General features: G+C 42.4%; 1 protein-coding gene across 15 annotated transcripts in view; it reads left to right on the top strand.

Annotated features, from left to right (window-relative positions):
* Positions 1-25583, top strand: part of APBB2 (amyloid beta precursor protein binding family B member 2) — a 368036-nt gene that overhangs the window by 122037 nt on the left and 220416 nt on the right. For 13 of the 15 annotated variants that reach the window (XM_045076735.1, XM_045076734.1, XM_045076731.1 and 10 more), the window contains one exon: positions 20712-20827. The exons of the other annotated variants lie outside the window; for them this stretch is intronic. In XM_045076735.1, the coding sequence (XP_044932670.1) occupies positions 20782-20827 (46 nt within the window). In that variant the 5' untranslated portion in view covers positions 20712-20781. Of the gene's footprint in view, positions 1-20711; positions 20828-25583 lie in introns of those variants that run through there. 15 annotated transcript variants of the gene reach the window in all.

Here is a 25583-nt window from a genome sequence, read left to right as displayed (position 1 = left end):
GAAATTGTTAAATTCAGATTTTTTTCCCCCTTAAATCTACTGTTAAATTGTGTCATTTGTTGAAAATGGTAGTAATATTTTAGTCCAATGAGGCATTTACCTAGGGACTCCCAAAGCTTTAATAGAACATATGTTGGGTTTTTTCTCTTGATAAATAGGGCTACATTGGTTTTATAGATCATGTACATGGCTTTAAAGAAACAGACTAACTCCTTGTCACACGGATATATGTAAAAGTTTTAGGGGTTCAGGTAGCGCTGGACAGTGATTGCAAGATGAGAGTTGGATGGGGGATTGGAATCATACTGTGACCATTCTTTTCCATATTAATATTTTATGGGGCAGCGATGTATTTGCCTTCAAGGGCCATAGTTTTTTGTTCCCTGTAGTGTTATCTTTTAAAACAAAACAAAACACATTACTTATTTATTTATTTGTCAGAGAAATCACAAATAGGCAGAAGTAGTCAGAGAGACAGGCAAAGAGAGAGGGAGAAGCAGGCTCCCTGGGGAGCAGAGAACCCGATGTGGGGCTCAATGCCAGGATCCTGGGATCATGACCAGAGCCAAAGGCAGAGGCTCAACCCACTGAGCCACCCAGGCGCCGCCCTGTATTGTTATATTTCGTAGGGGGTAGATTCCCCAAGTAGAGGATTATTCCTCTGTGATTCTAAAACTCCGTTGTTTCCAAATAAAATTCAGACTCTGCCACTGACTATCTGTGGGGAGCCTCAGTTTTCTAGCCCTGTAAAATGGGAATAATGGTATTTATTGCTTAAAATTTATTAACAGGATGTTTATTCATTCCTGAATCTGAGATAAACTTTAAGCATGTAACACAAAGGTAACTTTCTCCCAGGCTGAGGAAGCAATAGCAGATACTGAGGACGGGGAGACGGGTGTTAACTGTCAGAAGGGTGAGACTCAAACTAGTTAGCGTCCAGCTTCTGGCCAATCAGAATGGATTCTGGACGGTTGTCGTAGTGCTCAGCCATTGAATGAGTATTAGCTTTTATTGTTGGTATTGAGAAATCTGTGTTTAATTTGTGATGATTTGCAAGCAAACCCAATTGTGTCTTCTAGTTCTAAATTAACGCCCCCTTCTCTGAGCTTCCATGATCAAGAAAGGATACCATCTTCACTGGATGGTGAGCCTAGCATTCATGCCTGGATTCCTGTCTCAAAGGTTTCAGGTTTACGTTGAGGACCTTGCTTATCATGGCTGCCAGCACCGTGGTAACTCTTTGTAGACTCTGCTTTCCCATCTTCCACTCCCTTCCTTGTCTACTGTTTATCCATAGCAGATGACAGTTGCATTTATGACACAAAACCCGGAGTGTCCCATAAAATTGGCAACCGGATAGAGCCGGCCTAGACGCAGCCTTCCCAGCTTCCTACCAGGCCACCTTTCTTGGGAGACTACCACTTCTCACTGCCAGAAATGACTGTCAGCACATTGGAATGCGTGGTCTGGGCGTCTGAGAGAAGGAGGCTCTGGAAGAGGGAGCGCCGCCATTTTCTTTCTCCCAAGTCTTTCTTGCTCATTCCCATTTCTCATCTCAGGTTCTGCCCCTTCCCCGGATAATCGACTTTGGGAAGTCTCCTTTGCACAGTGCAGACATAAACCCCTTTCCCAAGGCATGCGATGGGAATCGCCAGCTATCTGGAAGTCCAGCATCATTTAGAAGCTTCCATGTATCCTGGGAGGCTCCCTTCCCAGAGCAAGGATGAGGTGATTTCCACATACTGATCTAGTTAAGAGCTGTCAAGAAATTGTTTTGTGCTTCCCTCATAGGTGTTAGAATGGCTTTTCTGAAAAGAGATGACAGGTATTGGGGAGGTTATGTAGAAATCGGGTCCTTTTGCATCGTCGGTGGGAATGTCAGTTGCTGTAAATGTAGGGGTGCAGCCATTGTGGAGAACAGTATGGAGGTCCCTCCAAAAATTAAAAATAGAAATACCACATGATCAAGTAATTCCATTTGTGGGTCTGTATTCGAGGGAAATGAAATCACTATCTAGAAGAGATATCTGCACCCCCATGTTCAGTGTATTATTTACAGTAGCCAAGACAGAGAAGCAACCCAGGTGCCTGTCAGATAGATAGAGAAACCATGGCATATATACCCGATGAGATATTATTAAGCTGTAAGAAAGAAGGAAATTCTGCCATTTAGGGCAATTTCCCTTGAGGGCATTATGGGTGGACCTTGAGGACATTATGCTAAGTGAAGTAAGTCAGGCAGAGAAAGGCGAATACTATTTGATGTTACTTCTATTTGGAATCTAACCCCTCCCCAAACTTACAGGAGCAGAGGTCAGATACGATGATTGCCTGAGGTCAGGGTGGGGGAAATGGGGAAAGGTGATCAAAGCTGGTACTTCCAGCTAGGAGACAAGTAAGTTCCGGGGATGTAATGTACAGTTTGAGGACTGTACCCAATAGTACTGTATATTATGTTCGAAAGTTGTTAAGGTAATAGATCTTACAAGTTCCCATTGCAAGAAAAAAATGTGTAACTGTGTGGTGGTTGGATGGGTGGGTGGATGGATAACTAAACTTACTGTGGTGATCATTTTGGAATATCAAAGTGTGATATCAAAATGTAATATCAAAATTGGATACCTTTTGGATGTATCAAATCATTACATTGTTCATCTTAGACTAATACCAAGTTATATGTCAATTATATTTCAGTGAAATGACGGAGGGATTGTTTTGCATAGAAACCTTTTCTGCCAGCAGACTCAGGTGTACTTCCACTCAAACACAGGAGTTTCATTAGGGAAAATGGAAAAACACTGGAAACGTGCATTCCAGTCCTGGTTTTGGCACCTGCTAGTTATGTGATCTTGAGGTACATAGCCATCTCTTCCTGGGGTACTCCTTTTCTTATCCATACAATAATTTTCATATGATTTTTAAGGTCCTTGCCAACCAGAAATTCTCTGAATCTATAATAACTCCTTAAAGTATGGAGTATGCTTTTTGAGCAGATTCAAACCGTCGGTGTCTGATGATGGTAGTTCCATTCTCACCACTGCTCTGGTTTGTGACTATTGCTGTTTCCTGGAGGCCCAGGCATCTGTTTGCTGGAGAAGGCCATTCCTCCCATCATTTTGACATGATACTATCTGCTTGGTGTGGTTTTGTTGTTGTTGTTAGAAGATTTATTTATTTATTTGAGAGAGATTATTTGGGAGAGAGAGAGAGAGCAGGCACCTGTGGGTGGAAAAGCAACAGGAGGGGAAGAGAGTCCTTTAAGCAGACTCCCTGCTGAGCATGAAGCCACACTTGGGACTGGATTCCAAGACTCTGAGATCATGACCTGAGCCCTGGTCAAGAGTTAGCTGCTCAACCACCTGAGCCACCCAGGCGCCTCTCTCTTGGTGTGCTTTTAAGTGCAGTGAGTGGCAGGCTTGTTTTCTGATAGGACAGACTTCCCAAGTTTCCCCTGTGATTGCCTTATTCAAACAGTCATGACTTTGGTCCATTGTCAGCCTATATATTGGTGATGATGCCATCCTGTTTTATTTTTTTCATTTTAAAACATGTACTTCCCCCTCCCCCCAAGTTTTTATTTTTATTTTTTTAAAGTTTTTATGTATTTATTTATTTGACAGAGAGAGAAATCACAAGTAGGCAGAGAGAGGCAGGTAGAGAGAGGGGGAAGCAGGCTTCCCGCTGAGCAAAGAGCCTGATGCGGGGCTTGATCCAGGACCCTGAGATCATGACCCAAGCCGAAGGCAGAGGCTTAACCGACTGAGCCAGGCAGGCGCCCCTCCCCGAAGTTTTTATTTAAGTACCATTTAGTTAACATACAGTGTAATATTAGTTTCAGGGGTAGAATTTAGTGATTCATCACTTACCTACAACACCCAGTGCTAATCACAAGTGCCCTCCTTAATACCCACCACCTATATAAACCCACCCTCCTGACCCCCGTCCCTGTCTAGTAACCCAATGCCACTCTTTTTTAAATGTTGGATTCTCTCTGTGTCTAAACAGTAGCTTCCAGTTTACAGTCTTCATGGGGCGCCTGGGTGGTTCAGTGGGTTAAGCCGCTGCCTTTGGCTCAGGTCATGATACCAGGGTCCTGGGATCGAGCCCTGCATCGGGCTCTCTGCTCAGCGGGGAGCCTGCTTCCTCTCTCTCTCTGCCTGCCTCTCTGCCTGCTTGTCATCTCTCTCTGTCAAATAAATAAATAAATAAAATCTTAAAAAAAAAAACCAAAATCATTTACAGTCTTTATTTATAAGTGTTTGTGGGTAACTTGGAGTGATTCACCCTTGAAGTTTATTAAAAGAGAGAAGATGTGCAGATTTTCTATTGCTGCAAAAATGTTGCTGAGGTTTTGATAAGGATTGCTTTGAATTTGCGTATTACTCCAGGTCGTATTGACATCTTGACAATTTCAGGTCTTCTAGTCCATGATCACAGGATGTCTTTCAATTTGACTGTTATTTAATTTCTTTTAACTACATTTCGTAGTTCTCAGTGGGTAGAGCTTTTGCCTTGGTTAAGTTTATTCTTAAGTATTTTATTCTTTTTGACGCTATTCTAAATAGAAACATTTTTGTTGTTGTTGTTGTTTATTTTTTTATTTATTTGACAGAGATCACAAGTAGGCAGAGAGGCAGGCAGAGAGAGAGGAGGAAGCAGGCTCCCTGCTGAGCGGAGAGCCCAATGCAGGGCTTGATCCCAGTACCCTGAGATCATAACCTGAGCTGAAGGCAGAGGCTTTAACCCACTGAGCCACCCAGGCGCCCCCTCTAAATAAAATTGTTGTCTTAATTTCCATTTTGGTTGTTTATTGTTAGTGTATAGAAACACAAATGGTTTTTGCATGTTGATTTTATACTTTTGCTGAATTTATTTATTAGTTTGAATTATTTCTTGTAGAATTTAAAGGGTCTTCTACATCTGTGATGGATTTTCAGGTCATCTGCGAATGGAGATATTTTTATTAATTCCTTTTCAGTTTGGATGCTTTTTATTTCTTTTTCTTGCCTAATTGCTCTGGTTAGGACTGCCAGTACCCTGTTGAATAGAAGTGGCAAGAGCAGGCATCCTTGTGATCTTCAGGGAAAATCTTTCAGCCTTCTATGATTAAAATGATTTGTTTTATTAGCATTGGATTTTAATTTTCCTCTGTTGTAGGCCTTCATATTTGTCATTTTTAATAGTTCCATAATCTGCCAAGTGGCTGGCCATGCTAGAATAGCACATTACCCAATTTTTTGAAAATTCAGAATGTCATTTTCCCTATTATGAGTAATGCTTCAATGAATACCTCTTTTGCATATTTTTAAATATTAATTTCTATGATTTTCTTAATGATATGTAACTTTTTGGAAGCCTCCTCAACCATTTTGTTGACAAGAATCAATCTCGGTATTCAGATAAATCACCAAATAGCTCCTCCTGTAGCATCGTTCATTTATCATTATTCATCCTCAACAATACAGTGGATTGTTATGTGTTCAGTAGGTGCCAAGAGCAAAGCATGAGAAGTTCAGTAGGGCTACCCCTCTAACCTCTAATATTTCAGAGTCCAATAGGAGACTCAGACTAGTCAAAATTAAATACTGCCAAGTAATCTTGGCAAGATACGGCAAAATCCCTTAACTGCATGAAATTGACTTTGACGGCATTGTTGACTGGTATCCTTTATGATAGAAGAGGTATAGACATATCCATGTCACATAAGATTTTTAAAAAATAATGTGTCTAATAGGCTTAATGATCTGGCAGAATATGGCCCCATATCCAACCTCTCTTCCTTGAAGTCTAAATCTTTCTGGGAAGACTCTGATTCAGTCAGTGTATATTCACAGCTCCATGTGCTGTGTTGCTTGAATATGCAAAGCCCCCAGTGGCCCGTGTCTCACGTGTTTCCACACCTGCTGCACATTGCTGTGTTTGCAGTAAGTGTCGAAGTGTCGGTGGTTCATTTGACATGCTTTCAGTTACTTTTTTCCACCACTGGATCCTTGCCATAGAACTTCATTAGTTATCAGTGTCCCTTCTATGATATTGGTGAAATCAGTGCTATTTTAATTACATCTTGTTGTATTTGCTTATTAAAAAAAAATCCAGAGTAAGAAGATATTTGTGAGATTATATAATCCAATAGAGAATCTTAGTGTAAATGTATAAAACTTGCTACTTACAATGGTTGGAACTAGAACCTACACAAATCAGAATAAAACCCGTCTGTGTGAATTTCTGGATGATCTCTTAAGCCATTGCAGAGGGAGGAAAAACAAAGAGATCTTTCTGTATACCTAAGCGGTAGATCAGGCTTTGGATACAATGAATCTGTCTTAGAAATAGCCTTTTATGATTCCACCATTTTGAGGTTCATTAGCTAGCTATGAATTTGCCTCCTTTACACTTGTGCATAAAAAAACTGGCCCTTATTTTTAAATTTCTTAAAAAGGTAGTCTTGGAAACAGCTCTTGAGACTGATTTCTTGTTTTTTTTTTTTCCTCCCTTTTTCTCTTTTCATTTCTGAAACCTAAACAGCCGAATTGTGCCTCATTCTCTACAGAGCCGTGGTGATTAGATTGCATATTTACTTTGATACACAATACTGCTGTGTGGAATCACTGTCCATTGTGATCCCCAGATGAAACAAGGCGGGGTGGCTGTGGATCTGGGACTGACAGAGATAAATTTATCTCAGCTTTTCAAAACACTGTGTGAGCACAGTATAATTCACTTGGACAACTGTGGAATGAAACTCTTGTTTTAGAGGCCATTAGATATTTCATGGAAACTGACTGCACAGAGGTATATGGTAAAGATGGTTTGGCACAAGATAGAGTTGGAGGTAGCATTTATATCACCACTGAAATACAATTAATTTCTCCCAAGGCGATTTATAGCCTGACTTCTGTGACTGAGGGATGGATCCCTTGGCAAGTCTGTATGACATAAGGCCCCAGGCAGGGAAATTATATGCACACGTCAGGCTTTGTGTTTATTTCATAAGCCTTCTTCTCAGGGTATGTATAACCTTGTTCTGTACAACTAACAAAAACCATAGTTGTGCTGTATCTTGACTTCAACTGTCGCTCTCCTTGGTCATGAAAGACTTCCTCAGTTTCCAGAAACAATAGCTACCACCGAGTGAAGCTTGCTTTCTTTGCCATCCCTGTTTCTATTAATGTCGTGACTGCATTTGACTCTTTTATGGGGCCCTTTTGGTCACATCAACAGTTTGTTCTAAGCTATCTATCTTAACTTCTAGCTTCGTCTGCAAAATTTGTGTGGTTAGCCTGAGACATATGCAGATAAATTGCTTAGGGTTCAGCTCTCTGCGATTCGGAACTAAAAATGCTACTGTATGCTCAGCTGATGGATGTGACTTTTCCCCAATATTGATGGTTCCACAGTTGAACATAAACCTTTGGGTGCCTTGGTTTGCATTTTCATATTCACGTGCAGTTCTTGACCACTGCTTTTCAAACAGCCTCATCTCTCAGAGAACTCTGTTTCAAGCAGAAAGGAACAGAAAATTGTTCTTCCTCACCCACTGCTCTTCTGCCCACTCACAACAATAAGAATGGTGAGCGTGAGTCTTTGGCCAGATGTAAATAGTGACAACTCCCAGTGCACAAATGGATTACATTCTCACGGCTGGTTATAAAGTCGGTTCATGGTTTTGAACCAGGAATGTCTTTTCTAAAGTGAAAGAACAATTCGAAGGATTGATGAGCCTGGGTCACCTGGGTGGCTCAGTTGGTTGGGCATCTGTGTGTGGCTCAGGTCATTATCCCAGGGTTCTGGGATCAAGTCCCGTGTTGGACTCCTTGCTCATTGGGAAGCTGCTTCTCCCTCTGTCTGCTATTCCCTCTGCTTGTGTTCTCTCTCTGACAAATAAATAAATCTAACAAAAAAAAAAAAAAAAAAGAAAAGAATGGATGAGCCTGTTGAAACTTCTCTAACTCACAACATTCCAGTAGCATCGTTCTTTTTGTACCTTACAACCTAACCTTCCCCCATGTTTCCCCATGGAAAAATGTCCTTGGTTCGTCTTTCATATCTTGTGGAGGGAGCATAAAAATTTCATTCTTACCTTCAGTAGACAACTATCTCCTCCTGATTCTCCTAGGTCAGGAGATCAGGCAGGGTTTTTTAGAAGTGATGGAGACTGGCTGAATGATTTCAGCAGAGAAGGAGTTTATTGAGAGGATATTGGGTAGTTTCTGGAACTGCCGGAAGTTGGGAAAAAAAGGAGCAAAACTATACATCCAGATTCATCGCCAAGGTCATATGATATGATTAGTTCTATGCAGGGTTGGATGGACCCTATCACTGGACACAAGACTATTCTGGTTCACACTGACCACAACAAATGGGACCAGACTCTTGCTACCAACGCTGTTATCTCAGCCTTTGCTACTTGGGGTACTGGATATTGTTGCGGTTTTCCCTACCTACTGTGATTTCCTTCTGTTCCTGCCTCTTTGGGTCTCCAGCTCTAGATCCAGGGTTGGCCAAGGCTACATCGTGTATCCATGCCTTAGGTGCAAGGGAGTCTGGGAAGGTGAGTGTCCAGCCATTTTTGCCTTTATGTTGAAAAGTATGGCTCTCATAAGTGCTCACATGATGAGGAAATCCCCAGATATAGGGAGGGGTTACAGATGCTGGATATTCTCCATCCTGAACCCCTCAATAAAGACAAATCTTCACTGTAAGAAGCCATAGTAGGAGCTCTGGAAGAAGGGGAGTGGTCAACACATTTACAGCTGCAGTTAATGAACTAGGTGATGACGAAGATGGCTGATTCTTCCTTGTGCACTAGTGTCCTGGGACCCTTTCATTATGTGCTAATTAAAGCTTAACGAGTTAGGCATATTTGACCTTTCTCAGTGCATTTCTTTTTCTTTTTTCTTTTTTTTTTTTTTAAGATTTTATTTATTTATTTGACAGAGATCACAAGTAGGCAGAGAGGCAGGCAGAGAGAGAGAAGAGGAAGGAGGCTCCCCGCTGAGTAGAGAGCCCGATTCGGGGCTTGATCCCAGGACCCTGAGATCATGACCTGAGCTCAAGGCAGAGGCTTTTCACTCACCAAGCCACCCAGGCACCCCTCTCAGCACATTTCTTTCTACTTAAAGATAAAATGCATTAAGTTGTGAATTTTAACAATTTGATTAACTAGGAGAAATAGATTTAGATTTATCTGTTAACATATATAGAATGAAATTTCCCATTATCAGTTTGGCTTGTTTGCATATTTATTGATTAATTTCTACCATTTTAAAAATGTATTTTTTATTTGCAGTAATATGTATATAGCTTATAAATTCCTGCTTGCTTATTTGGAGTGTCATTTTCTACCTCTGAGAGGCAATTACTTTACATTCAACTAGCTCTTTTTCTTTTATTTACTTCCATATGGCTAATTAAAATGTTTATATTAGTATTTCTTAAATTTTTTTTTCCCAGTTTTACACATTAAACATTGAATTCCTATGAAGGAAGTTAAGGAGTTAGCTCTGTTTTATTTTCTCTCCCTGAAATATCTGCCCTTTCACGCTCCAGGACAGCTGTATCTCAGTTTGTTTTCACTGTAAATATTTTTCACAGCTAAGTTATGCAGTGTACTATGATTTTATTTCCTTCCTTGTGCAGCATATTAAAATTTCTCTTTTTTTTTTTTTTAAAGATTTTTATTTATTTGACAGAGAGAGATCACAAGTAGGCAGAGAGGCAAGCAGAGAGTGAGAGAGAGAGAGAGGGAGGAGGAAGCAGGGTCCCCGCCTAGCAGAAAGCCCGATGCCGGACTCAATCCCAGGACCCTGAGATCATGACCTGAGCTGAAGGCAGAGGCTTAACCCACTGAGCCACCCAGGCGCCTCTCTTTTTTTCATTCACTTATCATCACCAAATTCTCTTTTTCTCTTTCTTTCAAGATTTTACTTATTTATTAGAGAGAGCGAGCAAGCGCACACGCGCGTGAATGAGTGGGGGGGGGAGGGGCAGGCAGGAGGCAAGGCAGGCTCCCCCAATGAGCAAGGAGCCTAATGTGGGGCTCCATCCCAGGGCCCCGAGATCATCACCTGAGCCAGAGTCAGATAGTTAACCGACTGAGCGACCCAGGTGCCCCATCCCCAAATTCTCAAATAAGGTCAAACACAATGGTTCGTCTCTTGGATCTGGTGTGTGTGTGTGTGTGTGTGTTTGCATATGTGACATTTCTTCAGAGCCTTCCTCTTGCCTGCTCCATTCTGAACTATTTACTCTTGAGGCCTTATGCACAGCTGTTGACCTGGAATTTTCCTTCACTATCATGTTGGCAATTCTTGATTGACCTAGATGGGTGGCATCTCTCTTGGTTTTCTCTCTCTTCTGAGGAGACACATCGCCCAGTTGCTTCTTGAGAAAGAGTGTGTATAATGTATTTTTTCTTTTTTTTGAGATCTGGCATGTGTGAAAATATCACTTAGTCTCTCTCTCCTCACATATGATTGATATAGAACTTCAAAGTTGGAAATGATTTTCCCTGAAAGTTTTGGAGGCCTCGTTCCATTTTCTTTCACTTCCTCTTTTATTATTGAATTGTTGGATACTTTTTTGATTCTGGTTACTCTATATGTGACTTTTTTGAGAGACTTTGAGAGACTAGGGGGAGTTTCTAGAGTCTTTTTTTTTTTTTAAATCTTTGAATGTTCTGCAATTCCATGATAATGTTCCTTGCTCTATAACTTTTTTCATTCACTGTGAAGATTTTTGTGTGTTGAGGGGGTGGACGATAATTTTCTTCCCTTTGGTTTTTGTATTCTTTCTTTTCTGGAACTCTTCTTTGTCAAATGCTGGAACTTTTGTATTTTTCCTTCAGTTTATTGTTAAAAAAACTTTCTGACCTCTGTTCTTTTTTTTTTTTTTTTTTTAAGATTTTATTTATTTATTTGTAAGAGAGAGAGAGTGAGAGCGAGCACAGGCAGACAGAGTGGAAGGCAGAGTCAGAGGGAGAAGCAGGCTCCCTGCGGAGCAAGGAGCCCGATGTGGGACTCGATCCCAGGACGCTGGGATCATGACCTGAGCCGAAGGCAGCTGCTTAACCAACTGAGCCACCCAGGCGTCCCTGACCTCTGTTCTTAACATCTTTTTCTTTTACTCGGGAAACAATTACGTTTATTATCTTTTAACTATTCTATGGATTTTTTTATGCCTGTGATCATAATATTAATTTTTAAGAATTCCTTCTTGCTCTCTCAGTATTTTCTGTTTTTATAGCATCCTATTCTTTTTTGCTTTATGGATGTAATATCTTTTACCCCTTGCAGTTCATAATGTATAAATGAAGTTTTTTCTTCTGCCTCCAGCATTGACTCTGTTTCCTTTTAAAGTTGCTCTTGTCACATTAGGCTCTTCATCACGTGTCTGGTGGTGGTTTGCTGTCCATGTGATGTATGTGGAGACCCTGAAAACTGATTGGAAACTCTGCGTGAGCAGGTTGACAAGCTCTCTCTCTTGTCAGCTGGAGGCCTTACTACGGGGTGACTCTTTCTTTCAGAAACTCCCTCTTTCCATAGTTTGAGTAACTGTAGATCCCTTTTCTTGGGCTGGTTAGTTTCTTCAGAAAATTCTTCTCATCGCCTATGTGGCCACTGCTGTAGGAGCCCAGCAAAATAACAGGCTCTGAGTCTCTCTGTTCAGAGTGTACTCTTTCCACTCAGTCCTCTCTTTCCAGATGATGCCTCCACCTCTGTCTCTGTTCCTTGTGTCCCCGGGGCCAGACCTTCTTAAGTGTAACCTTAGTAGGCCGCAAGCCTCAGGGGGAAGGAGAGACAGCTGGCACGTTTCATGGCTGAGGAAGGACCTGGAAGTTTACTCCTTTAAACATCTTGCAAGTAGTCCTCTGGTTTTCAGTGGCACCCCCACACTGCCCTCACCTTCCAGCCTGCACTATTGAGGTCACTGTGCTTGAATTTATACTTTCCTGACATTCTGTGCCCCACATTGGTTTGCTTGCTTCTGATAGTTCAGTCTGTAGGCGTTTAAGTTTTGTCCGGCCCTGCATTGAAAATTTCCTCATCATTGGCCAGATTTCTATTTTCCAAATATTTTTCCATTAATTTTCTCCTCTTCCATTCTCTTGTTCCTTTGTGAGTTTATCTCTGCACCTGGCCTAGTTCATTTGTGGGTTTCGGAGGGAATGGAGGTAAGCATGTGATTGTAATCTACCACATACAATGAAAATCCTTATTAATGGACTTTTGAGATTTGGCCTTTCAGTTCGGATTCAGGGTTGTGTGGTCCGTTGAAGAAACGTTTATTTGGTTACTCCAGAATGGATTCCATTTACTGTGCTTTCCAGTGTCATTCAAAAATTATTACTGACACTGTCAAAATGAAGTAGGTGTCACCCTTTCCTGATTTGAGTACATAATAGGAAAAAAGGTTGATTATCTCTAAGGTATAGATTCCAAGTGTGATCTTAAACCCAGTAGCAAGAAGAGCATACTATTTCCAACATTACAAAGAAATGACCTCCATTCCCTAGGATTTTTCATGGCTTTAATCCCCCTTGGGTCAATCTTTCTTAGATTTCCTACTAGTTTGACTTGAGTTGTATCCAAGGTAGAAAAACTTTATTTTCTGTGTGGACCCAGTTGCATTGTATGGGATACTCTGAGTTTCTATGAGTTATCTCTATAAATTCTATATAAAAATATCAGACCGTGATATCTTCTCCACTTTTAGGATAAAATCACTCAGAGTATCTCATGTAAAATGTGGAAAGGTCTATAACATGCCAAAGCTTACATTATTGAACGTGTAACTACCCATAGCACGATCAGGACCATATATGATTTCTCTTTCAACCTTTCCCTTAAATATTTTTTAGTACTCCGATTTTAACAGTAAGCTGATTTTTTTTTACAGTATTTAACATTAAGGTATAGCAAGGATTACTATAAAATTATTATGGGTCTTAGTTAACCATTATAAAACAAAGAGAAAGCCAATTCCCATTTTAAAGGTTTTGTGTCGTGCAGGATTTGAATGAATATAGAGGAAATCTGATCAAATTCCTAATCTAGAATCTGTTTTTAGAAAAATAATGTTTACCTTCTCATGGTAGAATTAATATTTTTCTGTTTCAGACACCTCATGTTCTTTGTTGGTAAGTCAAGATTATGAGTATGTAGAGGTTCAGAAAGGAAACTTGTCTATTGGAATGTTCTTGTTTTCATCATGATAGGTAAAGAGCACCAGGCATCTGTTTTGTGCTAAAGTTTACTACAAGTGTCACTGCTTTTAAGGCTGGAAATACTTCTGCCCTTAAAACCAAAAATAGATGCTCTTTCTCATTATCATAACTCGAAAGATCATATATATTTTTTAAAGATTTATTTATTTATTTGAGAGAGAGAGAGAGTGTGTGCGCACATACACACCTGAGAAGGGAGAGGGTCAGAGTAAGAAGCAGACTCCCTGCTGTGGGACTCGATCCAGGGACTCCAGGATCATGTCCTGGGCTGAAGGCAGTTGCTTAACCAACTGAGCCACCCAGGTGCCAGGATCATCTTTTTTAATGAGATGGGCGCATCCATTGTGGTTTGCACAGATTTAAGGATCAGGTTACTTCATGTGGCACTTGGAGAACAGATAGCTCTGATAAGGTAGATGATGGAAATTTTACTGAAAGCTGAAACAAGAACTTTGTTCTTTCTATTTCTGTAGTTTTTTTCACCTCTTTCTTTTATTTTTCATTTATTATTTTCGATGATTCCTAAAGGGATTCACCTGTCTTATTTTAAGATGTTGGTACATTTATGCATTCCTCACTGTATTATCACTTCAAAAGATCTTCACCAGGGGAGGAAAAAAAAAATTATTTGCAAGGAGAATTGAAGGTGTAGATAGTCTACGTTGCGTTAGAGAACTCGATTAATGTGTTGGCAGTTGGGAGGATAAAAATTGCTTCTTTGCTGATTTTAGAAAGTTCTGCCTGTGTTTTGGAAAGTGGGGCAAGGAAAACGAAGGAGAGGCAGGTAGAAGTCATTGAAGGGAAATGAGGTAACGTGAATGAAAGTGCTTCGTAAACTTCTACATAACACGTTACCGTTGTTGCAGACCTCAACTTAAAGTGTAAAAAAAGAAAAATGAGGAAAAGAGAAGAACTAACTTGAATAAGAAAAAGTTAAGGAAGAAACAAATTGAGGTCATAATGGGGAAGTTTTACTTTCTAGTTGTTTTTATTATTTTTTTAATCTGAAAATTCAGTAGTACTTATGCTTCTTATTTAAGCCATTAAGTTAAAAACATTTTATAAAGCAAAAGGAAAGTTCTGTTGAAAATAATTTGGGGAAGGAATCTTATCATGTGAGTTGGCAAGATTTGGGTGAAAAGCACGAGGTGGATGGCTTTCTCAGCTCTAAATAAAGATCCTTGTGTCATAGGGGCTTATGTGTGGTGTTCCTACTTAATTAAGGTTTAACTGACATTTGTTCATATCATCTGAGCCATACATTTGTTCTCATTCATGCCTTCGCATGGTGTAGGTATCATTAATCCATTTTAGAGATGAAGCATGGAAGTCTAATTGACTTACCCCCAACCACCTACCTCCTCAATGGCAAAGTGTTCACTCATCCAAGTTTTGAGTTTATTCCCACATCTTCACATACTTCCCATCATAGCAATTGACTCCATGCTATTTCTGTACATTTGGCTTATTGGATTTCTCTAAAGGAAATCCTTGTTAAATAACAATAGTCAACTTACAGATTATCACCCCCAAGGCACGTTTTAGGCCTGGCTGTATTTGTACCAGATGACTTCAAATGAGCCCTCCTATTTGAATTCTGGAAGAATCAAGGCATAAACAAAAAAGACATCTCAGTTGCCCACATATGGGTTCAGAGTCTGTGCACTGTGCCCTTCAGACCTTATCTGGACTTTGGCATCTTTAACTTTAGTTCTCTTATACTTTTACATTTTATTTGGTTTCCAAAACTATAGTGGACTTGGGAAAGGGAAAGGTTTGTACTCTGACCCGCAGTGAGACTTAACTCTTGAAGCAAAGGCAAGGAGATAATCAAACTGTGAAAAGTAGAGAAAAGATCTCCTTAAGTAGTGGCCTCGGAGTGGAAGAGCAAACAGCCCTCTGCACCTTGAAAGCTTGTCTTGCCATCGGCCCTTATAGGCAGGTCTAGTTTGGTTCCCAGCCCTGCGCACTTAAAGCCTATCTTCCATCCGGTCCCTCTGCTCCATTGATTTCTCTTCCACTAGGATCCTGACTTGGCTTGGCTCTAGACCCAGATCTGTAACTTGGAGTTCACCTAAGCTCTTCAGAGTGTTTTTATACCCGTGCTTTCCTGCTGTTTGAACCTCAGCAATCTCGGAGTGTTCTGTTGCTTTGGTAGGAACTGCACCTCTGGTCACGGGGGTAGAAACTCAACTTCTGCCTACTTTCTGCCAGACCAGCTCCTTTACCTCAGTGGTCCCCCTTCCAACACAGCAAGATAACTGGTAGTCATATTGATGATCCCATGCCACCCAAGATTAACTATATTCTGAACGCTGTGAGAAGGCATTACATTTTAGAAAGAAAAAGAAAATTTGATCCAGTATGGTTGAAATTAAACCCGTTTTATTACTTAGATGGGTATTCCTTCAACTCTTAGAAAATCTTGATCACTCTCAGGATCTTCTTACTCCTTGAGGTTTCCAAAAAGCAGAAATTACATAGTATTAAATTACAATGGCATAGTGAGGCAGAGAATTATAATTGAGCAAGTTATAGAATAAATTATTTTTGAAGAGCATAACCAGTTTTTTAGTAGCTTGTACCAGCTTTCATATCAAAAAATGGTTCATTAAGCAAAGTCTTTCTTTCTTTCTTTCTTTCGTCCTTTCTTTCTTTCTTTTTTTTTTAGTGTTTTGTTTACAGATTTGTCTTTTAGGTCGAAAGCAGCAAATACCTACATAGAGATATTGAGACATCATAAAATAGTTCAAAAGGGAGCTAGTAAAGCGAGTGGGTGTTGCCATGAAATGTTTACCTTGGAGAGAATTCTTGGCATTTTTGCCTCACATCAGCATAATAAGAATTTGTTGGAGAGGAGGGAAGCATTAGTGCATTTGATGAGGATTAATGTCCTTATAGAGTGTTTGTGTTGGTGAATATGTTATGGAGGTTACCATAAATATAGTCATTGAAAAGTTGCACACTAAACATTTTGTGGACTGGCATAAATATCCCTTTCGTCCCCCTTCATGGCCTGCCTTCAAGGGACTATTGCATTGTTCGTCTTGGTATCTTAGTGTTCTTAATCGAACATAGGAAAAAGTATGGTAGTCTTGAAGATTTCTTTCTCTCTTGGGGTATTGCTGATCAGATGGGCAGAAACAGATCTGATGTTTTCAGGACAGTTTTTATTTTTTAACTGTACAGAAAAGTGTCACCTAATACCTACTAAAAAACAAACAAACAAAAAAAACCCCCAAAAAACCAAAACAGAAAACGGCAACAACCCACTCGTCCTCACTTTGGGGAAATTTTATCATTAAAGTTATTTCCAGACAGTACCGCAGTGTGCTGCTGGGTAATGTGTAAAAATGTGTTCAGTAGGATCGGTGATACCTCCCAGCTTATGTGCCGGAAAAGAAGTGAAATGATGAATAATATAAATATATATTAGGACAAAAACAGAAACCCGTAACAAGTGGATTTTCTGAATTTCCAAGGAAGCCAGACCTGATTATCTCCTCCCTCTCTGTGGCCCCGGTGGGTTGAAGCTGAGCAGGTTGCTGTGTAAATGAGCATCTGGGAGGAGGGGCGCCATGCTGTGAGGGTAATGACGCCCTGTCCTTCACAGAGAGGAGAACAAAGCAGGCAGACAGATGTAAAGTGGGCAATTTCTATTCCGTTGTATGCCCGCAATGTTCGCACTCACCCATTTTCCCATGTAGGAGGCATCCTGGTTTTCATAATTCCATTAATTCTGAATCCTCTTACTTAACACACAATATATACTTATTGAGTTCATAAAGATTTTCCTTTGTGAGGTGGAAAGTAAATGCAGTTGAGTGTGATGTGCAGCTTGGCTTTGAGTCAGTTAGGTTGGGAAAGGAAGGAATAGATTATTTGTATTCTCGCCATTTAATTGGCCTCCTTACCTTGTGGTTGTGAGGACTCTTCCCTTTGGTATTGGTTTGTTGATTGATTCTGTATTTATCGACTGCTTGCTGTGCCCCTGTGAGCTGTGGATACAAGGAGGGATGGCCCAGTGGGTAGGTGGTTCTCCCATGGCTTTGGAAACATCTCCCTCTTGGCCGCCATCAACGATGGTGACATGTCTATCTAGAGTTCTGAAATTCTGCCGTGTCCCAAAGATGGCCCGGGAATGTTCATGGTAACAGGACAGACAGACTGTGGAGTAACCTCACAACTTTTGAGATCATCAAATCTGCCTGGAGAACAGAAAATCTCCTTTCCGAGGTGTTTTCCTTTGCAGTAGATTTTCTAATGAACCTTGCTGTTTTGTTCTTATTGGAATGCTTTTCAAGAACTAAGTCACTTCACTCACTTGTGGATTTGCCAGAACCCGAGGTGGAAGAAGGGGCAGGATCCCAAGGGGGATGAAAATGAAAGTCTGCTGTCTGAAAAAGCATGATGCTGGGTCATCCCAGGGCAGGGGGTTCTGCCGGCTCCAGTCCCCTCTTCTGGCCTTTACTTTCAGCTTTTGGATTCTTCCTTTTCATTAAGTTCATCATGCTGCAAGGGGTCTTTGAATTGAAACATCTTAAGAAGCCCTGTGAGATGGTGGGGAGTGGTTTCACTTAATAAAACAGAACTTACATAAACCTTTGGAACGGTTGGCACCACAAATCAAAGTTCACTTTAAGAAGAGCGTTCTTTACTTACAAGATGTTTTCTGATACTACAAAGTTCTGCTATAGGGGAGATCACCTCCCAAGCCCCCCTCACCCCCTTGATAGGCACTGGTGCCTATGTTTACTTACTTTAAAACAGAGTTGGTCTGTTTCAGTTTGGGAGGGAAGCAGATGTGAGAAACCAAGGTTTTCAAAATCGAGGTTGTCAAACCACATACCAGTCAGCCCCCCGCTGGGTGAAGAGCCTTGCCTGCTCTTTTATCTACTGTATCATTGTCCGTGACCTCCAACATCCCAATGTTCTTACCTACAGACTGGCTCTGGCTGGATTTGTCTCTATTCTGCTAATTCTGGTGTTCCTCTAATACCAGAGGGTTGTGGAATTCCCTTCTGGCTCCGGTTCAGCCCCTTCATCTGTACTCCTGACCCTCTCCTCCACCCCCATAGGGATCTTACTCTGTCTTTCCCTCCTCTCTCTGCACTCTCAGCCTTTCTCTCTCTACTGACTCCTTCAGCTCATGGATACAGACTTCCCTCGGCCCCTGACCCCTCCCAGCAACCGTCCGTTCTCTCTCCTCTTCACTTCCGCTCGCTCTCGTCTTGGCTGCCACCGTGTCACTGAAACTACACTCAGACAGGGTGACTGTTGACTGCTTATGTGGCAAATCCAAAGGTATGTTTTTCATTTCTTGTCTTTATGCATCTCACTGTGTCCCGTGGTACCTCTCTGCCTTTCTTCTTCGGTCTTCTTCCTTTGCCCATTCTATCCTTGCTCCCGTTCTCCGGGGCCTGCTTCTCAGCCCCCATCCTGTCTGCTTGATCTACCCACATCCCTTTGGGGCTGTCACCCACTAACCTAATTTCTGCTCTCTCTGCATAAAATCACATAGATGCCCTTACATTTTGCTCAGGTTTCTTCTCCAAGCTTCACACTCAAGAATATGTGGGTGTCCCCACCCGAATGTTCTACACCTCAGTCTGTAATGCCCCAAACGGAACCCCTTGTCTTCCTTATGAAACTTGTTCGTCCTTCTGTATTCTATGCTCAGCCCTCACTCCCACTGCCTATGTGTAGTTAATTACCAAGTTATTCTGCTCTTAGTGTCTGGATGTTTCCCAAGTAGTAATTCTCTTCTCCCCCTCTCCCCGGTTTGCTCATGTCCACCCTTCTTATCCCAAACAAGCAAACTGGCTTAGCTGGCCTCCTCGCCTCCACTCTGCCCTCTTTGAATCCATCAAAAGAGAGGAATGCATCTAAAACCCAGTTTGCCCCATCGGTGGCTCTCTGCCTCCAGAATAAAGTCAGAGTCCTTGAGCGTGTGGACAGGGGAGGATCTGGCTCCAGGCTTCTTTCCTGGCCTCACCCTAGAGAGGCCAGCACCACTGACTTACGCTGTGCAGTTTCTTACCTCTGCCTTTTCCATTGTCTTGTCTCCCATTCCCAGCCTCACTAAGTGCCACCCCGTCTGAGGACCCACGAGGCAATCCGTTTACTTGGAAGCTTTCCCTACCTTCTCCCTTTCTGGGCTGGGTGCCTCACCCATGTCATTGCATCCATCCCTCTGTCCTTGGGGATATGTTGTGGGTATCTCTTGGCCCCACTGGACTTCACTTTGCTTAACGATGAAGGCAGCATCTCATTCCTGTCTGTAACTCCCGTGCCTGGCACAGGGCTTGGCGTCTAGGAGGTGTTCAGTGTATGTTTTTTATTTTTATTTATTTATTTTAAAAGATTTTTACTTATTTATTTGAGAGAGAGAGAGAATTAGAGAGAGTGAGCATGAGAGGGGGAAGGTCAGAGGGAAAAGCAGACCCCCCGCCGAGCAGAGAGCCCGTGCGGACTCTTACCGGAACTCCAGAATCATGACCTGAGCTGAAGGCAGTCCATCAACCAACTGAGCTACCCAGGTGCCCCCAGTGTATGTTTTTTAAATGAGAAACTAATAATGACAGCAAATAGATGTGATGTCTGCAAAAATGATCAGAAGTAAGCTATGCGTAATTGTTGCCTTGAGGGGGAGCATGAATTTGGGGGGGACTTCTGGGGATCTGATAACGTTCCAGTTTTGATCTGGTGCATTCAGTTTAGGAAAATTCATTGAGCTCTTCCCTTAGGGTATGTGTACTTCTCTATATTTATGTTACACATTGATGGAAAGTTGTTTTATTTACTAATTTTTTAAAAAGATTTTATTTATTTATTTGACAGAGATCACAAGTAGGCAGAGAGAGAGAGGAGGAAGCAGGTTCCCTACTGAGCAGAGAGCCCGATGAGGGGCTCCATCCCAGGACCCTGAGATCATCACCTGAGCTGAAGGCAGAGGCTTTAACCCACTGAGCCACCCAGGCGCCACTTACTTATTTTTAAATAATCCGATGTCTTATCTACCCAATACAGAAATTTTCTTTTTTTTTTTTTTCTTTCAAGTTTTACAGTTTTTACAGGCTATTAGTTCAGATGTCACAGCAAAGAGCCAAGCTGGAGCTGCTCCTAGACTTTAGGGAGGAGGGAGATGAGCACCAACAAAAACATGGTTGGGATTGCTGGGTCTTCTGAAGAGGGCCAGTGTGGGCCGACCCCCACGGATAGGCTTGCAGGGACCTGTGTTTCCCTCACACTTGCTACAGGGGCCACATGCTAATCAGCAGCAAGCTCTGTGCCTGCCCACAGTGACACGGTGACTTCGCCTCGCATGGGACTATGAATAATTCATAAATGTGGTTATCTGGAAATTTGTGGTCAGCATTAGCATTTTAATGAAAAAAAATGTAGTCATTATCCTAAATCTCTGCTTTGTTTCTACTTTTTTTTTCCCCCCTTTTTTGGTCTCCTCCCCTCTCCCCCACCCCAGCAAACCATCTCCGTCTTTCCTGAGTACTTGGAAACCGCCAAGGGCCCTGCTAATGTCCTGACCGGTCACTATGGGCAGACGGTACCAGGAGGCTCCCTGTCACCCAGGCAGCTCATGTACGTATGGGATTGGATCTCCCTTTCTTCCCCCTTTTAACTTGCATTGTAGAATATTGCAGAACGCTCACTGTAGAATATTACAGAAGGTCTGTAAGATTGAAACGAGAGTGTTTAGAAACGAGGGAGGATGGATTGCTCTAGGGGACATGTTTAATATCGAAGGATGAGAAATGTTCCTGAAGTTTGGGTTTTTCTAATCCAGTGGCCAGAGAAGGCCAGATGTATATATGAGCAATCTCCGTTTTCTCTTTCAATGTATCTATTCATAGTCAGGATTCGTGTTTTTTTTTTTTTTTTTTTTTTTTTTTTTTTTTTTTTTTTTTAAAGCTTTCCTCTTTTGCATCAGAGGTCTATAACATTTGAAACAATAGCGATGCCATAAAGGAAGATCATTTCCTACTGATTTTTATAATTCTTTTAAATAAAAGAATTCCTGGACTCAGAAGAGAGGTCTTCCTGGATATGTTGTTGTCGAACATGCGTTAGGGGAAGAGTCCCGGCCGCTTGCCAGCATTCTCCAAAGGAGGAAACACCTCATTCCCTAGCGATGTCTTTCAGTGTCTCACAAAACTTAAGTTTTTCTTTTCTTTCTTTCTCTCTTTTTTTTTTTAAAGATTTTATTCATTTGACAGAGATCACAAGTAGGCAGAGAGGCAGGTAGAGAGAGGGGGGAAGCAGGCTCCCCGCTGTGCAGAGAACCCGATGTGGAGCTTGATCCCAAGACCCTGAGACCATGACCTGAGCCGAAGGCAGTGGCTTAACCCACTGAGCCACCCAGGTGCCCCAAAACTTAAGTTTTTCTGGTGATAGTCTTCTGGGAATGGCTACAGTATGGCCTACCCCCGACTGACTTAGGAGGAAAAGTAGTATCGCCCTTTTAATCATCTCTCCTGTTTCTATAAAGGAGGGTTTGTCATCAACTTATCTTTTTGTTCAGGTTAGTCTTTTAGCTTTGGGCCCTCTGCTGAGATATTTATTTGCTTCTGTTGCTTCCTCTGGACCCTTGGAATTTTGGCTTCAGATCAGGGACATGCTCGGAGCAATTCCCCGGTGTCCCTTTGCTCCCGTGTTCCTTTCATCATTATGTTTATTCACACTCACCTTTAAGTCTCATTTCCTGGTCCATCTCCATTTTTTACTTCATAGGAAAGTTAGAACTGCCCTCAAACCCTCCCCCAGACGATTGCTTCTAAAATAAGCCCGGTGGTTAGAAGCAGCCGGGGAAGGGAGAGCTGACAAGAGAGCGGAGATTCAGACCAACCTCCAGTGATGCCGCCCGCACGGGTGGGATAAACAGCTTCTATCCGCATCCTTTAGCATCCTCCGGCGGCATGACTTTAGCCTAAAATTAGCAATTTTCATAGTGAACAACAGAAAAAATTTACCCTTATAGACTGTAAAATAGAGGTCAGCAAACTGCTCCCCCTCGTGCCCCCTCCCCTTCCCACCCCCGGCCGGGCCAAATCCAGCCCACGCCCGTTTTTGTAGGAGCTAACAATGGTTTTCATATTTTTAAATGGTTATGTAAGTACCTACAGAATCTACTTTGCCTCTTGGCCCTCAGAGCTGAAAATACCTACGGTCTGTCCTGTTAAGAAACAATTTGCCGCTTCCGGCTGTGGAAGAAGTTGGAAGCCACGTACTGTGATTGAAACATGGAATGTTGTTATTTTTTGACCACTTTCGACCTGCAAAAATGCTAATCATGTGTGGTTCAGTCTACTGCATTTGGAAGAACATTCTTCTTTCCAAAGGGTTGACATGGGAAAGTTTGGGTTCTTAGGATGGTGGAAGGGCAGTTCACGCCTGTGGACCTCGTCATCATTCCCCATCTTCGGGAGTGATTCATCGAACCTCTTTGTAGTTTTCCAAGGGGGCCCTGAGCTTCAGAGTCCGGGCTGTCGAGGAGTTGAAAGGCGCCTTTCTTCATCACTCAACTTCTTGTTCAGAGCTCTCGAGGAGTAAACTGTCCTGCTTTTACCCTTCCTGGGTGCCAGGAACACGCTAGCCATTCCCAGAGGCCTCTGCTGTGCATGTCACTGGTGCATTTTTCCTGGCGGGAAGGAGGGTGTGCAGCTGCGTTCTGCAGTGGGCACACACGATGGTCACTTGGCCTTCAGCGTGTTTGCAGAACACCTTGCTTGAAACATCCTTCCCAGGACATTAGAACGTGCTTCTCACCCTTTTGTGCTTTTCGTCTCCTTTTTACAGAGTTGATCCCTTGTTGCAGTAAGTTCAGACCAGCATTTATTTTATGGGGGTGTGTTTTCTGTTCTCCCCTTCCTCCCCCTTGTATCTCCCTCCTCCTCATTATTCAATAAGATTTGCTGTTGAAGCCTCCAGCCGATGTTCTGATGTTCTTTAGTGGCCACTCGTAGCGGTAGGAAGCATTCACCTCAGCTGCCTTGTCTTCTGTCACCTGAGGCAAAAGGAAGTCAAGACGACCTGGAGCCTCTCGGCCAGGACTGGGTCTGAACAGGACCACACTGTTCCTGGAGAAGAGGAAACATTTCAGGGGAAAAAAAAATTCTCCAGAGTTTCTAATTTTGTCCTCAAGTGTGGTCAGAAGCATTGGTTGAGAGTTGTTGGTACACCGTGCCGCGCTCTGAACCATTTTTGAGGCTCATGTGGCAAATGGGAACCTTGAGCTTTTTTCTCTCTTGGGATCCTTATTTTCCCATTCAGGGCAATTCTCTTTCAGGACAGGAGGCTGTTCCTTGGTGGAATATGGAATGACAGCCGCTGAACACCAAAGGAAGAAGTCAGTAGCTAGAGTGGATGATATTTTAGGCTGGTATTTGTGCTTGTGTTAAGACTGGTGTTTGGAAATTATCCCGGGAGTTACTAAGAAGATTGCATCCTTGTTTGTTTGTGTTTGCACTGAACTGCTCTAACTCCAGCGGTCGGGGTCTGGACTCTGGCGCTAGTCTCCTGACCTCTGCAGTCAGGAGTCTCTCGCCCTACAAATTTGACTTGTGCGTTTAGCCAGATTCATCTGACAGAAGCATCACTTCCATCCCTGCCGAGAATGTGTGGTGCGGTCCCCTCTGGTCCAAAAGGTCAGCTTGACATTTGAGTCTTCCGCATTGTCTTTCGCTCCCCCTTATTTTAGTACCCGTTACTCATGGTTAATAATAGTTAGTGGTGGTGGTATTACTTTTCGGTGTTTTTCTTATACGAGCCTAAGTGGGCTGCTCCTGCCAGGACCCACTGTGGCCTTTGGGTCTCTGCGTCATTGCTCCTGCTGGTCCCTCTCTGTGATGCAGGCCTGTCTTTGAGTGCCTGCTAGAACTCTACTCTGCTCAAGGGCACAGTAGTATTGCCCTCTTTCGCAGGAGGCTGCCTTGGGTTCCCAAATCGAAGCAGGTACCGCTGGAGCTCTCAGATCTCCCTCCTGCAGCTTGTGGCCCAAATTGCTCTCCGAATTTTGGATTATGTGGATACTTTGGACTTTGACACTAAATTCTGTTTCACTTCCCTTTTCCTCTCCGCGTGTGAGGACAGGGCTTTATCTGTGGTAGATCCTCTAATATTTGTGGCGTCCCCTCGGACTTGAGGTGGGATCTGGTCATTTCTTCAGGAGGTCCCTGGAAGGCATGTTCCAGAGCTCTTGGTGGAACTGGCGCAGGCCAGGGCCACATGGCTGTAATCAGGGCCTGAAGGGCAGCCCAGGTGCTGTGCCCTGTGCTGCTCCCCCACTCCTGGCCTTCCTTCACCTGCCTTTCCCTCTCCCAGAGGTGGGGGTTTCCTACTTTTCTGTACTTAAGAAATTGCCCTTTAAAAAGTTTAAGCAGGGGCACCCAGGTGGCTTAGTTGGCTAAGACTCTGGATCCTAGCTCAGGTCTTAATCTCGGAGTCATGAGTTCAAGTTCCATGTTGGGCCTTCTTAAAAAAAATTTTTTTAAAAAGTAAATAAAATATTAAAAGTTTAAATAGTAATAGGCGCATAGGGTTGTTTCTTTAGGCCTCTTCCCCCCTGCCCCCTGCCCCCCACTTGACTTCCTTGCTGTCGCTAATGAAAGGCATTGGTTTTGTTTCAGGCACTATTACATGCCACGCACTGTGTCCTAAAGTTACTAGAAGTATCTCAGTTTGAACTGGATCAAATTTTAAAGATTCATTTTATTATCCCCATTTCACAGATAAGGAAAATGAGGCTCAAAACAGCAAAGTGACTTGTTAGAGCAGAGCTGCAATTTGAGCCTAGGTTTCTCTGCTCCCCAGCTCCCATCTATTTTCTTTCCTGCACTTGGGTTGTCGAGTGACCCGGAGACCGCTTATTCAGGTGGTGTCCCCTCCCCTGTTCTCCCCACTGGAGCTTTTGGTGGTATGGGTCTTAAAGACTTAAAGGATTCTGCCCACATCCAAGAATGCTGACATCTGTCTCTAGCTCCTCTCTTATTCAGTACAATTCCATAAAAAAACAAATAACATAGAGGCCCTAAGAAGGAGTACTTCATATACAAAGAGTAAGACTAATAAATACAGTAAGGGTAATAATGCTTTTAAAATCATATGGGTATGCATGTGTAATTAAGAAAAATTATAAAATAAAAGGGGAAACCAGCTCTCACAGCCCTATATAACATGAGATGGCCACTTTACGTGTTTTGTGGAAGACCCTTCTGAATGTCAATTATTCTCTCTCAGTATATCTCTTTTCTGTTACTCACAGACATGGGGTAGCGTTGCACATGGTGCTTACTCAATAGGGTATCATAAGTATCTTTCTAGACTAGTACATTTACTTTCC

This window comes from Mustela putorius, unplaced genomic scaffold, assembly GCF_011764305.1.
Source record: "Mustela putorius furo isolate JIRA1106 unplaced genomic scaffold, ASM1176430v1.1 tig00000083_pilon_pilon_pilon, whole genome shotgun sequence".
In the NCBI taxonomy this organism is placed as follows: domain Eukaryota; kingdom Metazoa; phylum Chordata; class Mammalia; order Carnivora; family Mustelidae; genus Mustela; species Mustela putorius.
This window is presented reverse-complemented; position numbering and strand designations above follow the sequence as displayed.